The following is an 18,424-nucleotide window of genomic DNA, read 5'->3' as shown; positions in this document are numbered from 1 at the left end:
TGTGTGGATGGGGAAGAGGAAGTTCTTTTGGAAGAAGAGAGAGAGAAGAGGAAAAAGCACAGGTGGCCATTCTGTCCATAGCAATCACAACTTACACGTGAGAAAGTATCCATTCAGTCTGGATGCTTTTTCGATGCACATTTGCAGTGTGGACGCTCTCTTTCAGAAGAAGTTTTTTCGGAAGATCTTTTCCAAAAAAAGCTTCTTCTGAAAGAAGCCTGTAGTCTAGACGTAGCCAAGAGAATGTTCATAGAAAAAAGTATTTGAACCTATGAATACGCAGAACATCATACTTTGCTATATACTGAAAGCAGTAAAGAAAGTTACATTCAGATTAATCTTTTTTCAGACAAGGAAAAGCTTGCATTATTGAATTAAAACCAATGCTAATATCTAGTTGTAAAAGTCCAACAATATTTTTTACAAAATAACTGAAGCCTCAGTTTTTTGTTCACCTTTAGAAAACACAACATTTTCTTCAGTTTCTATTAAAAAATAATTGCTGGGCTAAGGCAAGGAGTGAAAAGTTTCAGCCCCAAAAGACTTTTTTGAGAAAGCATAAGTAGCTGAGCACAGAGACTAAAAATAAAAGCAACATCACTGAACCTTAACTATGGAGTTTCTACCATGATGCTGTCAACATGTATTCAACTGACTATTTGTAGTAAACTCAGTTTAATTATTGCTTTCTGACATGTAAGTAGAGTTGGTCAAAAAATAAATATTTTTTCCATGGAATTTCAAATTGCCATTAAAAAACAAGTTTCTAAAAATCAAATAATTTTTGGTCAAAATTTAAAAACAAATTATTGAAAGCAGGCACTTTCCTGGAAATTTTTTTGTTTGGAAACACAAATTTCCAAAAAAACACCAAAAAGATAAATTTTGACCAGCCCTTTGAATGAGCATGTATTGCTGCTTGCAAATAAATCCTTTATCATATTTTATTACTGTATATCTCCATGTAATTACCATGAGAAAGATTTTTGGTTTTAGCATTTGGAGAAGCTTCAATACTAATTGTAATGACTTTGGGTCAGGTCTTCTAGCTAATGAAGTTAATGGGGAGTTTTGCCACTGACCTTAATGGAGCTCAGATATGTTAAGGATAGAGAAATACCATTTTGATAATCTAATCTGACCTCATACATAACACAGGGTATAAAACTTTGCCCAGTAAAGCCTATTGAGTCCATGACTTCTAGTTGAGCTAGAATATTTTTCTCTATATATAAAAAGTTTTTCCTGATGGATGACAGAATGTTCTTGCCAGGCGACAGAATGATGTCATCAGCACCAACAGGCTCTCTCAGTGAAGTGAAAGTGCCCAGAGAGAGGGGCGTAGGTGAGCGTAGCGAGCAAAGGGCACAGCCGCCTAGTATCTTTTAAAAAGACAGTGGATCTTATTTTAAAGAATTCTAGTGATGGAAAACACACCACATCCCTTGTTAAGTTGTTCCACTGATTAATTATCCTCACTGTTGAACACTGTCTCTTTTATCAGTCTGCATTTACCTAGCTTCAGCTAGAGGATCTTGTCATGCCATGTCTGGTAGATTAAAATGCCCTCTACTACCAAACATTTCCTCCTCATGCATATAGTTAAAGATTAGGATCGAGTCACCTCATAGCTTTGTCACTGAAAACCAAAACAGGCTAACTTTCTTATAGCTTTCACTTTAATGTAGATTTTTCAAACCTCAGATCATTCCTGTATCTCATTCTGAGCCCTTTCCAATATCTTTTTGAAGTGTTGACACCAGAATTGGACACAGTACAGTATTCAAGTAATGGTTTCATCAGCACAGAGGTACCACAATCTTCCTACTCCTATTTGATATTTCCTTGCTTACACATCCCAAGTACACATTAGCCCTCTTACTCACAGCATTGTACTGGGAACTCATGTCCAGCCATGGCCAAAGTCCTTTTCAGAACCTCTGCTTTCTAGGAGGCAGTTCCCTGTGTGACCTACCTTTCTCCCGTCCCCTTAGACTTGTGACACTACATTTGTCTGTATTAAAATACATATTGTTCAGGTGAGCCTAATTTATCATTGGGTCCAAATTGTTTTGTAGAACTGTCCTATCCTTATTATTTTTACTCTACTGATTTATGTGTCATCTGCACACTTTACCAACAGTGATTTTATATCTTCTTCCACATCACCAAAGAACATATTGAATAACATTTGGAAGGAACAGTTCCCTGTGAGATTGCACTAGAAACACTCATGTTGGATAATGATTCCTCATTTACAGTTACTTTTTAAATCTATTTATTCAATGAAGACCTTTGGTTGTGGTCTCCTTTTAATTAATGTAACTGAGCCAGATACTCAGTTGGTGTAAATCTGGATGGCTCCATTCAGAAGTGATCTGGCTCTATATGTCTTGTTAGTGCTGCTATCTGGCTGAAGTAAAGTAATAACCTTTTCAGGGTCCATCACTCTCAAATGGCCATTACTATATTATTCCATTCCATTTTCCAAATTTCTTATTAGAGATATCTTCTACATATTTACCTTCCTGGAATGACCATGGCTGTTAGTGATGTCAGGCATTCAATTTTCCTTTAATAACAAACACTGAATATGCAGAGGTTTAATGAGTCACTACCACTCTATCAGTCACTTCACAACTCAATATATTTTATATAAAATTTGATGTACATTATTTTAAATTTGTTTAAATATTACTATAAACATAATTTCTATGAGGGTTCAGGTCTGAAGTGACACAGTCATTGGTTAGTATATTATTAAATTTGTTATCCCTGCTCTTTGGTTAAAGTGTCCTGGATAGATGCTGGAAATATTCTTCCACATTTGATTTGTGGTCCCATCAAAACAAATATAAAATCCCAGCTTATATCAGTATTGTTTGTCTCCTACACACTCCAAATCAAATCCTGGATCAGACTGTCTAGATTGTTTGGAGATGTTTGGACAGCTCCCATATCACAGCTCATCATCATCAGATAAAGCATCGAGATAATCTGTATCAACATATAAGAGAAATCCAGAAAACAAGCTGTCAGCCCAAGTAGGATCTGCAAAGAGACCATTTTGGTCATGGTAGAAGATCTCAAGCCACACTTCATCTTCTGGCTGAAGATAGACCACTGTAGATCCAGAAGCTACATCATGGTTTCCTGTGTTTGCGTCAAATGTCTTTATTCGGTATTTCCCATTATGAACCAGCCCAATTGCAAGATGTTTATTTGCTAAGGTGATATCATAAGAGAAGTAATAGATTCCTGGAATGGCACATATAAACTTCCCTGTGGAAGGATTGTAATGCTCACCCTCGTTGAAAAGGACTTTATTAAATATGATTGGTAATCTTTCCTCTGGGTAGCTTGTGGTGATGCCAACAGAAAAGGCAGATTTCAGCACTATCCTTCCACACTTACAGATGCCTGGTACACCTGGTTCTCCTCGGTTTCCTTTGTCTCCCTTAGGTCCAGGTGGTCCAACTGGGCCCACTTCACCTTTGGCACCAACCAATCCTGTAGGTCCTTTTTTACCAGATTGTCCCGGGTCTCCTTTCTCTCCAGTAGCTCCTAAAGGTCCAGTCTTGCCTCTTAAACCTTGAAAAACAGTTGATATTGGTTAATTTTTACATATACAATCTCTTTTGTATATGGAAAAGCAAATAATTGCATGGGCTACTGAATATGTTTGAACAAAATCAAATACATAATGAAAATTATTTGGTGTAATCCTTGTCAGATTTTCAGAAAAACCCACACTTAGAATGGAATTTGAGATTTTAAAAACATGTCTATATTTTTTGCATGGGTTTAATGAAGATGCATAAAATTCAACACATGGCAAACAAGTATTAAATGTTATATTCATACTAAGGATCTAAATCTGGTATTTATTTATTTAAAGCAGAAGTGGGCAAACTACAGCCTGCAGGCTGCATCCAGGCTGTGGGCTTTCAAGTCCAGTGCCATGGCTAAGGCAGGATCTCAGCCTACCATGGCCCCATATCACTCCCAAAAACAGCTGGCACATATCGCCCTGCAACCCATGGGGATGGAGGAGGATCGGGATCTCCCATGCTGCTCTTGCTTGCAGGCACTCATGCCCACAGTTCCCATTGGCTGGGAATAGGGAACCAGAGCCACTAGGAACTGTACGGGTGGTACCTGCAGACGGGGCAGCATGTAAAGCTCACTGTACCCCCCAAGAGCCACTATCAGACATACCAGTCACTTCTGGGTGCCATATGAAGCCAGGGCAGGCATGGATTCTGCTTAGCCAAGCTGTGCTGTCACCTCAGAGCTACCTGAGGTAAGCAACGCCAGACTGGACTGAGCTCCCTCCTGTAAGCCAACCCCCAGCCCTACATTCATGACCCATAACACAATTTTTCTACCCAGATATGGTCCTCAGGCCAAAAAGTTTACCCACCACTGATTTAAAGTTAAAACTCCAATTATTCTTAATAGAAGTTCTGTGTGCAGAAGAATGAAAGGATGTATCCATAAGAGCTGTAAAATTCTATTAGTAAGTTGCAGCACTTTTGACAGGAAACAGCTTAAATTTTTTTAGACTGGAAATTCTTTAAACTTCCCATTACTATATGACAGAGACCCCAAAATGTGGGACACACTAGGGGGGAGTGGAGGAATGCTCAAGATGACATAGTGGGGCCCGGGGCCATCCTCACAGGAAAGGCAGAGGGACTGGTGCCACCCATCCCCTCTCTGCCCTAGCTCTGATGTGCTCCTGCCCTTAGACACATCCCTGGCTTCCAGCCCTGTGCCTGGCCTAGTCCCCACCCTCAGCGCAGCTCTACTCCTTTCCTTGCACCAGCCTTCAGCCTCGACTGCTGGCTATACCACCATTCCTGACTTGGGGTCAAGGATGAAGTGGAGCTGAATCTGGCTGTGGCCCAACTGCTGGCCTCCACCACAGCCTAACAGCAACTTCACTTCTGCCATCACACCCAGCCCTGGCACTTGGCTGCAGCCATGTTTCCCAGCCCCAAACTGACTCCCATCTGTTGTCCTAGCCTTGGCCTCCTTACTCTTGCCTGCATTCCTTCCCCCTCAAGTCATGGCTTCCTCCCTGCTCCAGGGTGGGGGCACAGAAAAGGGTAGGAAGGCACAACCCTCAAAATTTAGAACCACTACTATATGGCTTAGTCATTTGAAAACCAGGTATTAAGTAGTATCTTTCAACTGAACTTGATCTATTAAACTGTACATTTCTTATGTCTATATTATACTATCCATATTATACTGTATTAGTTACCTATGTTTTCAAATATGCATTTATTGCAAGGCCAGAAGGGACCACTGCGACATTCCATTCTATTATTCAGAATAGAATAAAAACTTCCTCTAAAACAGTAGAACAGATGATTTAGAAAACCATTCAATTTTGATTTAAAAATTGTTGGTGATGTGATTCCATCACAACCCCTTGATAAATTGTTCCAATATTTAATTACTCTCATGGTTAAAATTTTATGCCTTATTTCCAGTCTGAATTTGTCTAGATTCAACTTCTAGCCTCTGGATCATGTTCTACCTCCTCTGCTGAATTGAGCAGCTCATTATTACGTATTTGTTTCTCATGTAGATACTTATTGACTATAATCAAGTCATCCCATAACCTTCTTTTAAGCTAAATAGATGATGCTATCACAATTCTCTATTGCAATAAGGCATTTTTTTAAAAATCTCAGTCCTTCTGGTAACTCTTCTTTGCACTCTCTATAAATTATCAGCATTCTTCCTGAATTGTGGGCACCAGAACTGGTCACAGTATTCCAACAGCAGTTGCACCGGTGCCAAATATAGAAGTAAAATAACCTCATTACTTCTACTTAAGAGTCTCCTATTTATGCATTCCAAGGCCACACAAGCCCTTTTGACCACAGCACCTCACTAAGAGCTCATGTTCAACTGATTACCCACCGTGTCTCCCCAATCTTTTTCTGAGTCACTGCTTACCAGGATAGAATTGCCCATCTGGTAAGTATGGTCTGCATTCCTTGTTACTAGATTTATATTTAGCCAAATTAAAAATACGTACTGTTTACTTGCACCCAACTTACTAAATGATCTTGATCACTCTGTATGAGTCCACTTCTGTCCATTTCTGTTTCCACTCCCCCAATTTTTGTATCATGGCAAAATTTATCAGTGATGGTTTTATGTTTTCTTCCAGGTAATTGATAAAAATATTAAATAGCATAAATCCAAGAACTGATCCACATAGGATCCCATTAGAAACATACCCACTTGATGATTAATTTTTAATTCATTTAATGTGGACCATGTTAATTTTACATTGGTCAATGTTTTAATCAAAATCTCACGAGGGAGATCTCCAAAAGAAATAAGTAGCAACGCCAACAAATGTGATGAGATTTTATATCAAATTTTAAAAAAACCCAAATATTAAAAGGTGATTTAAAGCAAGAGGCAAATGGGTGATAATGGGATAGACACACTAACAAGAAAAAATATATATACATTAATGTTGACCATGTCATTTGGCTGAGTAGGGATGTTTTAGATACAAACAGGGAAGGGAAATTTTAAAAAGGGCATACACATTTTGAGGAACATGAATCACACACAAAAATATTTATACCTATGAAATCTTATTTTCACACACACATTCCCCTTATTCCTATTTCCCATTCATTGTTTGCCACTATTATTTATTGTGTTGTGCGTGTTTATTTAGTCCTGAGCAACTTTATAAATGGGAGCAGCCCCCACCCTATGTACATGGTATGTTATCATTTGGTTGCACTTGTTTGCATTGTCACTTGGGTGCATTTATTATCTTGTTTGGATTTCTTTTACATTTTATCTTGTCTGAAATTCTTGTGCATATAATGTTTGTTTCTAGAATATTTCCTACATTCCTGTAAGTTTTAACTTTATGTTACACATAGATACTCTCAACCTTAACTTCATCTTAACATACATTTTATCTGAAAAAAAAAATGTTATCCTGCAGATTCAACGTTCTTGTTTTATGGGTTCAAATCTGAAAAAAATTGCCATTTTTTGTTACATACATAATGACATCTTATACTTATATTTGCTAGTATTTTATGTTCAGGAAGACATTGATAAATAAAATTTTAAAAATACAATAAATTTGAAAAGAAGATCCTGGGTTGTTTTGTTTTTTTCATTAGTTAGCATAAATATTCAATACCTGCATTCCCTTTTTCACCCCTTTCTCCTTTCCTGCCATCTCTACCATCTCTTCCTGGAAGACCAATACGCCCATGAGGCCCTGGTGATCCATTAGCTCCGGGGGGACCTACAGGGCCCGGCAAGCCTGGAATGCTACAAATATATCTTGTGTAGTGATTTTCTCCTTTGAGCTGGTTGTGAAGCGGTTGTCCACTTGTATAGATGGCAAAACTTGTAACGTAAAGCAATGCAAACATCCTTGGCTCTGGAAAAAATACATATGAACAGACCATGAATGCATATCTTGCCATTAAAACCTTCAGATTGTTTTGGTTTATATTAAAGGTATATATACTATACACACTTTTAAAATCCTAAATATGGATTGATCTAATGCAGAGAATCATGCCGAACTAGCACTGCTGTAGTGGCTCCACCAGTTTCTGCAAAATTTCATTTTATTTTCAATCCTTTTTATGTAAAAAAATCTTCCAAATTTGCAATGATGCAGTGCTGCCACACTGGGATTACAGACAAAAACAATGTCCTTAAGAGAGGTGTGAAGTCAGTTAAGAAAATGTGAATTTAATTCTGAATCCTCACCTTTACAATACAGTTAAGCATTTCACTGTGATCACTGTCAACTACTCTTAGGCCATGTCTACACTAGGAAATTATGTCCAAATTACTAAATTTGACTTAAAAATGCCCGATTTAACAAGTCTGAACTAGCGTGTCCACACTACAGGGAAGCTCGAAATTAGTCCGATGCAGGGTCTGTTAATATGGATGTGCTACCTCAGATTTGGAGCTCCAGGAAGGACTGGGGAGTAATCAGTTCAAATTACTCTGGGGCAGGGGAGGACTGGCCTGGTGAGATACCGGGAATTTCCTGGTGGGCTGTCGTCCAGTGGGCCGTTGTGTCTGTACACCATTGCCCCTCACTCTGAGCGGCTCCGTTTCTGCGCTGTATGCAGCACGCAGAGCCCAACCCGCCGCCTGCGCCGCATGCCGGACATGACACAGGGGGTGGGGCTTGAGGGCCATGCAGGGGTGACGTCATGGGGAGGGCCATTCTCAACCCATTTCCTGGGATTATTTTGATTGCCAGTACGCTCTTGTTCTGGGGAGTAATTATTTTGAAATAGTGGCACCAGAATGTTCACACTTCCATTATTTCAAAATAACTATTTCAGAATTAGCAATCCGCCTGATGAAAAGCAGGAGTACAGATTTCAAATTCCACCACCCATTATTTCGACATAAATGGCTTGATCGTGTGGATGCACCACTTATACATTTGACCTTGGGGGGCTTAATTTAGAAATAAAGTCTTAGTGTAGACCAGGGCTTAGGTTGTGAGTCAAGTCTGAATAGACTTTTAACACTTTTTTCCAGTTTGGTTTTGAATGCGATGCAAACAGACCTAGACTGCATTGTCTCCCAATCTTTAAAAGTGCATTCTGTTTTACTAGTTGTCTGTCTTCATGATTACATAATCAGAGCTTTTTTAAATTTGCGCTTCTGAGTTTTATAATATACTATATGATGAAAGAAAAAAATCTAATTACAACAGTAAACTGCTAGCAAGAACTTGCTGTACCGTACATAAAACAACGTTTTAAATCAATGTTACACTAGTTTTTGACTTGTCAATGTGGGTGAGCTGTGATTCTGCAAGTCAAGTTGTATTTTTCTATTTCAGTGTCCAGAGCAGAGTATTTACGTGGTTTTGGAATTGTACATCTCTTCAGTGCTAAATTACAGCTTGAAAGAAAAATACAGTCCACTAGTTTCTGGCAAATAAAAATAAAAATGGAATTGGAATGACAGAATCAAAGAAATCCATGTATATACAATCTATGGCTTTATTGTAATAAAACACATACTTAGGCAAATTGCACAAATTTGACAAGCTTCTTGTAACCCTGGGGGTACGCGTACCCCAGGTTGGGAACCCCTGCTTTAAGGCCTGATCCAAAAGAATCTTTCCATCAACTTCAAATGGCTTTTCATCAAGCTTTTAGAAATAATCTCACTAACTACTGCATTTTCATTATATTCAACTAATATTTTAAAATTTTAGAATCATAATAGTAAGAATAACAAGGAGTACGGTGACACTTTAAAGACTAATGCATTTATTAGGGTATTAGAGCATAAGCTTTTGTGAGCAGTACCCTAATAAATTTGTTAGTCTTTAAAGTGCCACAGGACTCTTTGTTTTTGCTGAAACAGATTAGCATTGTTACCTCTCTGAAACCTAATAGTAAGAATTGCAGCAAATTTCCCTAATGCGAGTTTGTTCTGAAGGTGACGTGATCTTCCTTCCTTGCCCAGATGAAGAGAGCTTAATTCCAAAATGCACCAATTTTCACTGCTTTAAAATAAACATTTCCATAGGAGACTTATCCTGAATCTCCTGAAAATAAAGGTTGTAGTAAAAGTCAAGTCTTATTAATCACGGGCTATTCTGGCTGCATCCCTAATTTTGCCCTTCTTAGTCTTTGTAGTTTAAGTCCAGAGTACAAATATACACACACACATTTGAGGAGGTAAAAGACTTTAGACCGCTCTTGTTTTGAAATTCCATGTGCAGAGAAAGTACAGATGATAATCACAAACATCTGAGGTATCATGAAATCTGCAGCCCTGACTTCTGTGGCTTAACTGATTAATTTTACACCATAAAAGTGGCTCAAAACAGCATTCTATAAGTTATTTACTTTTATGTTGATTCTGTTTTCCAGAAGCTAAGACTGAGCAACAGGGAATGATCACTATTGGTTCATTCCCTCTACAGCACCTGGCACTGACCACAGTTGGGACTATATGGATGTTTGGTCTGATCCAATATAGCCGTTCTTATATTTTTATTCCAATACAAATCTTAAATATGAAATATTTTTCAATGTACTGTTTTGGGCTATGTTGAAACCTCTTTGAAACTGATGGATCAGAATTTGGTCTTCATTTAAGATAGCTGTAAGAGATATTTAAAGAGCCTGACCTAAAAAAAACCATTGTGGAGTCTGCAAACTGGTATCATATGGGCAGAGATTTTTTAGAAGGGTTGTGTATGTGCGGATAAGACAAGTTGGAGCGCAGACAAATTGACAGATGGGCTGAGAGCCTACGGGTTACCACATCTAATGCCCCCTCCTGGTGAGTCAATTTTATAGTCCTGGTCACCCTCAACTCAGCACAGGTCTAAACGTTGCAGTGGCATAGCTATAGCTGTAGGACTTCGGTGAAGATACTTCTTAACATTCTTAGCTTATGTTATCCAGTACTCTCTGGTCTGGCAACATCCATAGTCCTGCAGACCATGAAGGTGTCAGACCAGAGAGCCTTGGCAACTGGGAGCAGGGGGCTGGCTGGGAGTCCTGCAGCAGGGAGCCCTGACTTGGGCCAGGCAGTTGCAGATGGGCCAGCAATGGCTGGGGAGCCCTAGCTGAGCCCACGACAGTGGAAGCAGCAGTGGCAGGTCACAGCCAGAGCTGGAAGCTCCAGCGAGGAACAGGAAGCCATAGCTAAGCTGGCTGCAGCAGGGCCAGCAACTGGGAGCCCTGCCAGACCAGGAGCAGAGCCCAGTGATTGGGGCTGGGAGTGAGCTTCTCAGGCCCTCAGGGGCAACCTGTATTGGCAAAAGTGTTCTTTTGCTAGCATAGTTTTAATCAGTTTCCCAAGCAAATGAATCTATACAAAATAAATTTATTGCTGGTATAGCTAGTACAATATAAGGGCTTTTGTTGGCAAGATTATGTCACTTAGGAGTGTGATTTTTTTCCTCACGTGTTCCTAATACGGCTATGACACCAAAACTTCTTAAAGTGTAGACCAGGCTGAGGGGGACTCTTAATGCATCTCTGGGATCACAAAAGAGCTATAATGCCGATGGGAAGGGAGAGCTGGAGAGTCTTCTGCATTGGCAAATTCACAATGAATGTAGAGTTGGCATAGGTGACCCTTGAGGGTAGGTGTCCACTGCAATTAAAAACTAAGGCTGTCAAGAGATTAAAAATGTAATCGTGATTAATCATGCGATTAATCATGTCCACCTCCCCTTTGAAACACTGTGGCGGCGTTTCAATGGGGAAGTGCTGCATGGAGCCCAGGATCAGCTAAAGTCCCCAGCTGACCCTGGGCTCCATGCAGTGCTGCCCTTTTGAAGCGCCGCTGTGGTGCATCAAAGGGGCAACGCAACACAGAGCCCAGGATCAGCTGAAGTGCCCCGCTGCTCCCAGGTTCTGTGGCTGCCCTTTTAAAACGCTGCCTCTGGTGTTAGAAAGGGGTAGCTGCCATGGAACCCAGGATCAGCTAGATTCCCCAGCTGACCCCGGGCTCCATGCAGTGCTGCCCCTTTGAAGTGCCAGGGCAGCTGATCCCGGATTCTGGGCAAATGCCACGCAGAGCCCAGGATCAGCTGGGGGAGTCCCTAGCTGACCCCAGGCTCCACTACCCCTTTGAAACACGTGGAGGCGGCGTTTCTAAGGGGCAGCTGCCGCATAGCTGATCCCCAGCTCAGCTGTGAAGTGGCTGGCCCTTTGAAATGCTGCCTCTGCACATTTTAGAGAGGCAGTGGATCCCGAGGTCAGCTGGGGAGACCCCAGCTGATCCCAGGCTCCGCAGTGCACTGCCCCTTTGAAGCGCCACAGCAGCACTTCGAAGAGGGAGCGCAGCATTAACGCCTGCAATTAACGCATTTAAAAATGTAACATGTTAATCCTGGACTGTGTTAATCGCAGGCGTTAATGCATATCAATTGACAGCCCTATTAAGAACCCATAGCTGGCCTGCGCCTGCTGATTCCAGTGAAGGAGCTATTTAACTGGGGTGTAGCTATTTGGGTTCAGACTAGAGCCTTGCTCCAGCCCAGACCTGAACATCTACATCCTCTCAATGGAAACATATACCCTTGAGCCCAAGTCAGCTCTAATAGCAATATAGACACACCCTTGGTTGCCTAGTTCAGGGGAAGGCAGATTGGGTGTCCAAACCCCAGGCAGATTGGGCGTCCAAAAATTATATCTAGCCACCTTTGCCTTTCCATTATTCAGCTGCACCAAGTTAACATCTAAACACAGCCGAGGATCTAATCCTTTATGTCTTTGTTTCCCTAGCTGCAAAATTAGGACAGATATTTGTGTAACCCACAAGGCTGTTGTAGGTTAAGTACTTGTGTAACACTTTGAAGAAACATTCTACTATTTCTAAATAATATTCTTACTTGCTAATCAGATGGTATCATCTTAAACCAAGTTTGATTTTTTTAATCTTCCCCTCACATCTGTCAGAACTGAATGGTGGGAATTTTCAAAAGTACTTGACACTGGCCTTACCTATGTTTCCAGGAACGGCAAAGCTCCCCTTGATGCCAGTAGGAAAAGAGTTAGCTCAGGACTGAGGACTTTTGAAATCTTACTATATGCAAAGGCTATGCAATTTTCTCTCAAACTCCCAGAACTCTGTATGAGAATTCTCAAAATGTGTATTGCAAAATGCATGACAATGCATTTCAAAACAGACAACTGCCAAAGAAAATGAGTGTTTTGAACAAAAAATTTCTGGGTAAAAAGGAATCATTATGCTGTTAAGAGCTGTGGTTACAATTTCCCAAAGAGCCTAAAAGGAGACAACATCCCATTTTCAAACATGATTTTGACACTTAGAAGCTTAAATTTCATTGCAAGTCTTGAATATCAAAGTCACTTTTGAATGTGGAACTTAGACACCCAAGTCGTTTAGGGACTTTTGAAATTTTTCCCCTGTAATACAAATTGAAATATTCTGAGACGTTGATTTCAGATATCCCAATCATGTCTCAGTTACAGATCAAGGACTAGATTCTGATCTTCGTTAGCTCAGTATAACTGTAATAGCTCTATTAACTTCAATAGTATTTGTCTGAATTTTCAGCTGTGTCACTAAAACAAAGATGTATCCCCAAAGTTTTATGTATAGCTCCCAGATTGCCCGTAATTAATTGAAATACTGGGTCAAATTTTACTTACTCTTAAACACCAGTGCAAGTCTGGAGTAACTCCAATTACATCGGTAGAATCACCCCAGATTTACACTTGTATAATAGAGAACAGAATCTGGCCTGGTACCATGCTGTATGTAATTGTTATGGCTTATGTCAGATTCTAAAGGTAACAGCCAGAATGATATAAAATAGAATTACATTTATGTAATGTCTGCTTTTTGGTAATAGCAAGGTTTTTAAACTATGTCAACTTTTGTCAAGCTCTTGAAACAATGTTTGGCCTGAATTAAATGATATCTTTCGAATAACATCATGACTTTCAATGAGGCTGACCCCTGCGTGTAGGAAACTGAAGTTAAAGAACACTCACATTTGAGAAAGATCTAGAAACCATTTGGACCCATAAACCACAAATTTAAATGTTTGGGGGAAGAGGGAAGAAATAGCTTTACTCGAATGAAAGTCTTGAGTTTCCACATGAAAGTCAAAAGGATCTTGTCTCTGCTTTCATCACATTTCACAGAAAAACTAGCTCTACCCAGGCCTACCCTCAATTATATCCATTTATAGTAGCATCTGGGCCATGTTCCAGTAGCCCAGAAGATGAGCACAGAGCAAAATGTGTTAGCAGGCACAATGGAATATTCCTTCTTTGTCAGGAAACCTGTCCACCATGCTACCTCAAACCATTCTCCAACAGTCTCTGGCTTATTACACATTTCCTGAAACATATTTCTTAATATTAAGTAAATTCATTAATAATAAATACTAGTTTATGGGACTGATTTTTCCCTGCCTTCCATACCCTCCTGATCTGGTGTATCCATTTTACATTTGTGGGAATAACTACATAAAGTACAAGGCAGTGGAGAATCTATTCTATTCTAGTTAAGTTCTTATTCTACAATCAGCATCAGAATATTAGCACAACTTCCCGTAGTGTAGTAAGTGATGTAATTGTCATTTGTTATATGTGATTTGTTCTTTCTATGTGTGTACAGGGATGTGTTTTGTTTTAGTAGAATTTGGGTTTGGGGATTTGTTTTAAATGTACACACTATGCACAATCAAATCCTAATTTGCTAACTTGTTTCTTTGACAAAGCACAGTAAGTTTCTTAAATACTGTAGTGGTTCTGTGGCTGTCCTTCCCAATCAGGTTCAGAGAGAGGCCACTCCAGTATGTTTTGCCTCTCAGTGCTCAACAGCGATATTAGCACTCTAGAGGCTCTGGCCCTCTTGGCAGGGCAGAGCAATAAGCCATCTAAGTCCTAGCTCTCTGGGTATGGCAGACAGTACACAAACTCGGCCTAAAGAAGGTCAATCTGCCACCACATAGGTAGGGCTGGCAGAAGGGATAGAGGGAACTGGATCCATCCTACTTCACAGGGTCCCAGCTCAGGATCCTGTCAATGGCAGAGAATGCAGGGATCCCACCAAAACATGCTGACTGAAGATTTTGGCAATGCAACTAGACTAACGTCTTGTGTCCCAGGCCGCCTTCTTATTACCCCTTCTGACTGTACTTCCATCTTCCCAGGGTACATGGCCAGTAGCAATCCTAGTAGCTCCTCTGGGTACTGGTCAGTTTGCAGTCCCAGAACTTCCTCTGGGTCCTTGGTAGTGCAGAGCTTGGCAATGGGCAAGGAATGCCTGGTCCATTCCCAGGCTCTCGCACAACTGAGCTGTAGGACCTGCTTTTTAAACTTCCTGTCCGACCCCTTTACTTCTGGCACAGGGTGGCTTGCCTGGCTTCACTAACCAGGGTGGAGAATTATTCCTTGTTGTCAGGCTCAGAGGGAGAGTACTTTGCCTCACTATAAGTGCACATTTAAAAACTTAAAAGTCACTTTTGTTCAAGCGCTAAACATAGTTAATCTTTTCTGTGCATATTTATAATACACAAACTTGGACACAAATAGCATTTCAAAAATGCAGATTTAAATTTCAGAGAAAAAGTCCAGTAAAGAAAAAAAAAGCTGTATCCTGCTTACATAATTATTTCTTTTCTTTTCTCACAAAAGTTGGAAGAACACTTTGCTACATACAGCTCCTACGGGTCTGTAAATCTATTTGGCCATCTACCATGTTGCAATATAACCTAACAAATCTTTCATGAATCGAAGTCTGAGCGCATTAGCATAGAAAAACAGTGTGCATAACAGAATACTGATTAAGCCATACTGAGAAGAGTACTAGTTGGCACTGCAGTTTCATAACTAACTTTGGACATGTAATTATTATTGCATATTAGAGTTAGGCTAATCATGCACTCATTTAAGCCCCCTGCAAAACTCTCATTAAGTTCAGTGTTGCAGGACAAGGCCTACCCAGAAGGAAAAAGATACTGTAACTCCTCACTTACTATTGTCCTAGTTAATGCTGTTTCATTTGTTGCTTATCTATTACAGCACAAGCTCATTTAAAGTTGTTCAGTGCTCCCTTGTAATGTCCTTTGACTCCCTGCTTTGCCCACTACTTGCAACGTTTTCTGGAAGGCTTTGAAACCAGGGGGGGCTGGCAGCGCCCCATCAGCTCCCATAAATTCCCTATAACGTATGCGGCTGGGCAGCTGCTGTTCAACTACCCTCCCGCACTGCCATGCTGCTCCTGCCGTCTGCGTTGGAACTGTTCCCTGCTTGCTGTGCGGAAAGAGGGGAGGGAGAGAAGGATGTTGATTCCAGGATGTCCTCCTTCCCTATCCTCATCGAGCCCCCCACTCTGTACCCCATTTCTGCAGGAAAGTGTTTGCAGCCACTGCCCTGCTTCTATTGTATTTCCTCCCTCCTGCCTCAGTCCATGCTATCTCTAGTGTGAGAAGCTACATTACCAACAATATTAATCCTTGAGCGCTCAGCTGAGTGATAGTTCACCATTTAGTAGCAAGATATTGCCTAGGAAATATTCTACACTCTGACTCCACCACCCCAACTAAGCTTCACAATCATCATTGTATTGAACTGTTTAAAACTTATGCTATATAGTTCAATACAATTATTTTCAGCCTTTTGTCTGCTGAAAATAAATTCCCTGGAACCTGTCCCCCTCACCTTTACATTCATTCTTATGGGGAAATTCTCCCTCCTGCACCCCAGTCCCTTACCGCAAGCGTTTGTCATGGAGGTTGTGGAAAGCATGAACTCCATGACTTCCTGCGTGCTCTATGGGTACGTCTACACAGCAGAGTTATTTTGGAATAACGTCCATTATTTCGAAATAACAGTATGCACTGTCTACACAAAAAGCTGGTTATTTCAAAATAAATGTTATACGAGGATTAAAGAAGTCAGTGGAATAATGATTTATTTCAAAGTAAGTGCTGTTAAGACAGCACCCAAAATTCGAAGTAAGCTATTTTGAAATCAGCTATACACTTTGCTTAACTCAAATTGCGTAGCTTATTTCGGGGCATGCACTATTGTGTAGATGTACCCTTTGACTTCTGCCCTGGGGACAGAACAGCCACATCAGCTGCTTCTGGAACAGCTCTACAGCCAGTTATTCACAGCTACTTAAGTAGCAGTTCCAGGAACGGCAATAGCAGCTACAATTCAGTGACTTCCTACTGTGGTCCCAGGGTGGCCAAAACAGTGGCAGGTTTTGGGGATCCCCCTCCTGGTAGCAGCTAGAGTAGCCACTAGCCCTCTCAGACTCCACCATACTGGCAACCGGTCCCCTAGAACTCCACAGCAGCTTGTGCTGCAGGACTATCCAGAGTTGCCCCAGGCAGCTGGTGACACAAGCTGCCCTCCATCTCTCCAGCAGGCAGCTGTGCCCTCCCTTAAGAATCAGTCAGGGTATTTATGGTATATAAGTCATGGACAGGCTGCGATTTTTTGTTTCATGCCCAAATCCTGTCCATGACTTTTACTAAAAAATACCTATGACTAAATCATAGCCTTACCTATAAACAAAGCATGAGCGGTCATGTGGTAACAGCTGACAGATTTTGACTTCCTAATGGCATTACTTGTACTGGAGTACTTTGTAGTCCAAATGTAGTCCTAATGCAAGTGGGAACAGCATCACTGAAATTAAGAGTCATTCACCTGCTTAAATCCCAGCTGAATTTTACCTTGAAAAGGGTTTAGCTGACTTGCTCTAAAAATATTGTTGCTGTCATTTATTGTGCAGTCTAACTTGCATGTATATCTGGCTAAGATTTGCTGTGTCAGGTTCCCAATTTTACTTGGTACACGACATCAATAATTAGTTCAGGTGATTTAGCAGTTTTTGGTAATAGTGTTCTAGTGCTCAAGCAGAGTGAGGAAGGGGGTCTTTGCTGCCATATACTTGATGGATTAGATTGGTTCCCAGCAAGACCATCATGTTTGAATAACTGTGTAGTGTCTGGAAATATAGCAGTGTCAACGTCTACAAATTCCTTTGAGGAAAATAGGGATTAATAGATAAACCCCCCAAGAGATTCCACCGCTGGTCAATATGACAGTCTGTGATGGGGGGACTCACTCCCACACTCTCGGCCCCCGGAGCCGAGGCCCCGCACCCCGTGCGGCCGATCAGCTGGCGCCGGGAGTCGGGCGCGGCGTGGTCGCACAGGCAGAGGAGCTGGGGGAAACCGGCACAGCGGCGCGCATGCGCAGGGTGGCCCGGGTGATAGCCAGCGGGCACTAGGACCCCGGGGCAGCAGGGCGGCCAATGGAGGGGTGGGCCGGATGCTGAGCGGGGAATTCAAAAGGGCGGCGGGAGGAACAGGAAGGGGGGGAGGACTGGGGAGAGCAGAGGAGTTTCTGCTCTCAGCCTCCTCCGCAGGGCACGCCAGAGACTCCACAGGAAGCAGTGCGGCGCCCAAATCCCAGCACCCAAGGCGGATGGCCGGACCAGGGAGGAGCGGGACAGGACGGCGCGGTCCCGGGACGGCAGCGGTCGCCGGGCGGACAGTTGGGGGCTGGGGGCCCAGAGATCCTGGGGACGACTGGAGTGGACGGCGGAGTAGCGAGCTCGGTGGGAGCCGACTGCAGAGACAGGACCGTGGGAGCGGCGAGATAGAGGCCGGGAACAGGGGCAGCTCAGGACCCATTGCGGCCCGGGCTCGTGAACTGGGGGTGCCCCAGGACCCCTGAACGACCGACCCGGTTACACAGTCATATGGGAGATTATTATTGTATCTTGAGTATGTACTGCAATAGTCCACAGCAGCAAATGGTTGCCAGCTGGCTGCCATGGTCTTTTATAGAAAAACAAGATAGGTGAGGTAATATCTTTTATTAAACCATCGTCTGTTGGTGAGAAAGAT

General features: G+C 41.7%; 1 protein-coding gene across 5 annotated transcripts in view; it reads right to left on the bottom strand.

The window, feature by feature from the left end:
* Positions 1-397: 397 nt before the first annotated feature.
* Positions 398-18,424, bottom strand: part of C1QTNF7 (C1q and TNF related 7) — a 136,603-nt gene continuing 118,576 nt past the window's right edge. For 2 of the 5 annotated variants that reach the window (XM_025178425.3, XM_075930712.2), the window contains exons 2-3: positions 7,199-7,444; positions 399-3,591 (exon numbers count right to left, since the gene is read on the bottom strand). In XM_025178425.3, the coding sequence (XP_025034210.1) occupies positions 2,960-3,591; positions 7,199-7,436 (870 nt within the window). In that variant the 5' untranslated portion in view covers positions 7,437-7,444 and the 3' untranslated portion in view covers positions 399-2,959. Of the gene's footprint in view, positions 3,592-7,198; positions 7,473-18,424 lie in introns of those variants that run through there. The other 3 variants (XM_089777814.1, XM_006136962.5, XM_014580531.4) reach the window with 3 other exon arrangements.

This window comes from Pelodiscus sinensis, chromosome 4, assembly GCF_052426305.1.
Source record: "Pelodiscus sinensis isolate ZL-2025 chromosome 4, ASM5242630v1, whole genome shotgun sequence".
Classification (NCBI taxonomy): Eukaryota; Metazoa; Chordata; order Testudines; family Trionychidae; genus Pelodiscus; species Pelodiscus sinensis.
This window is presented reverse-complemented; position numbering and strand designations above follow the sequence as displayed.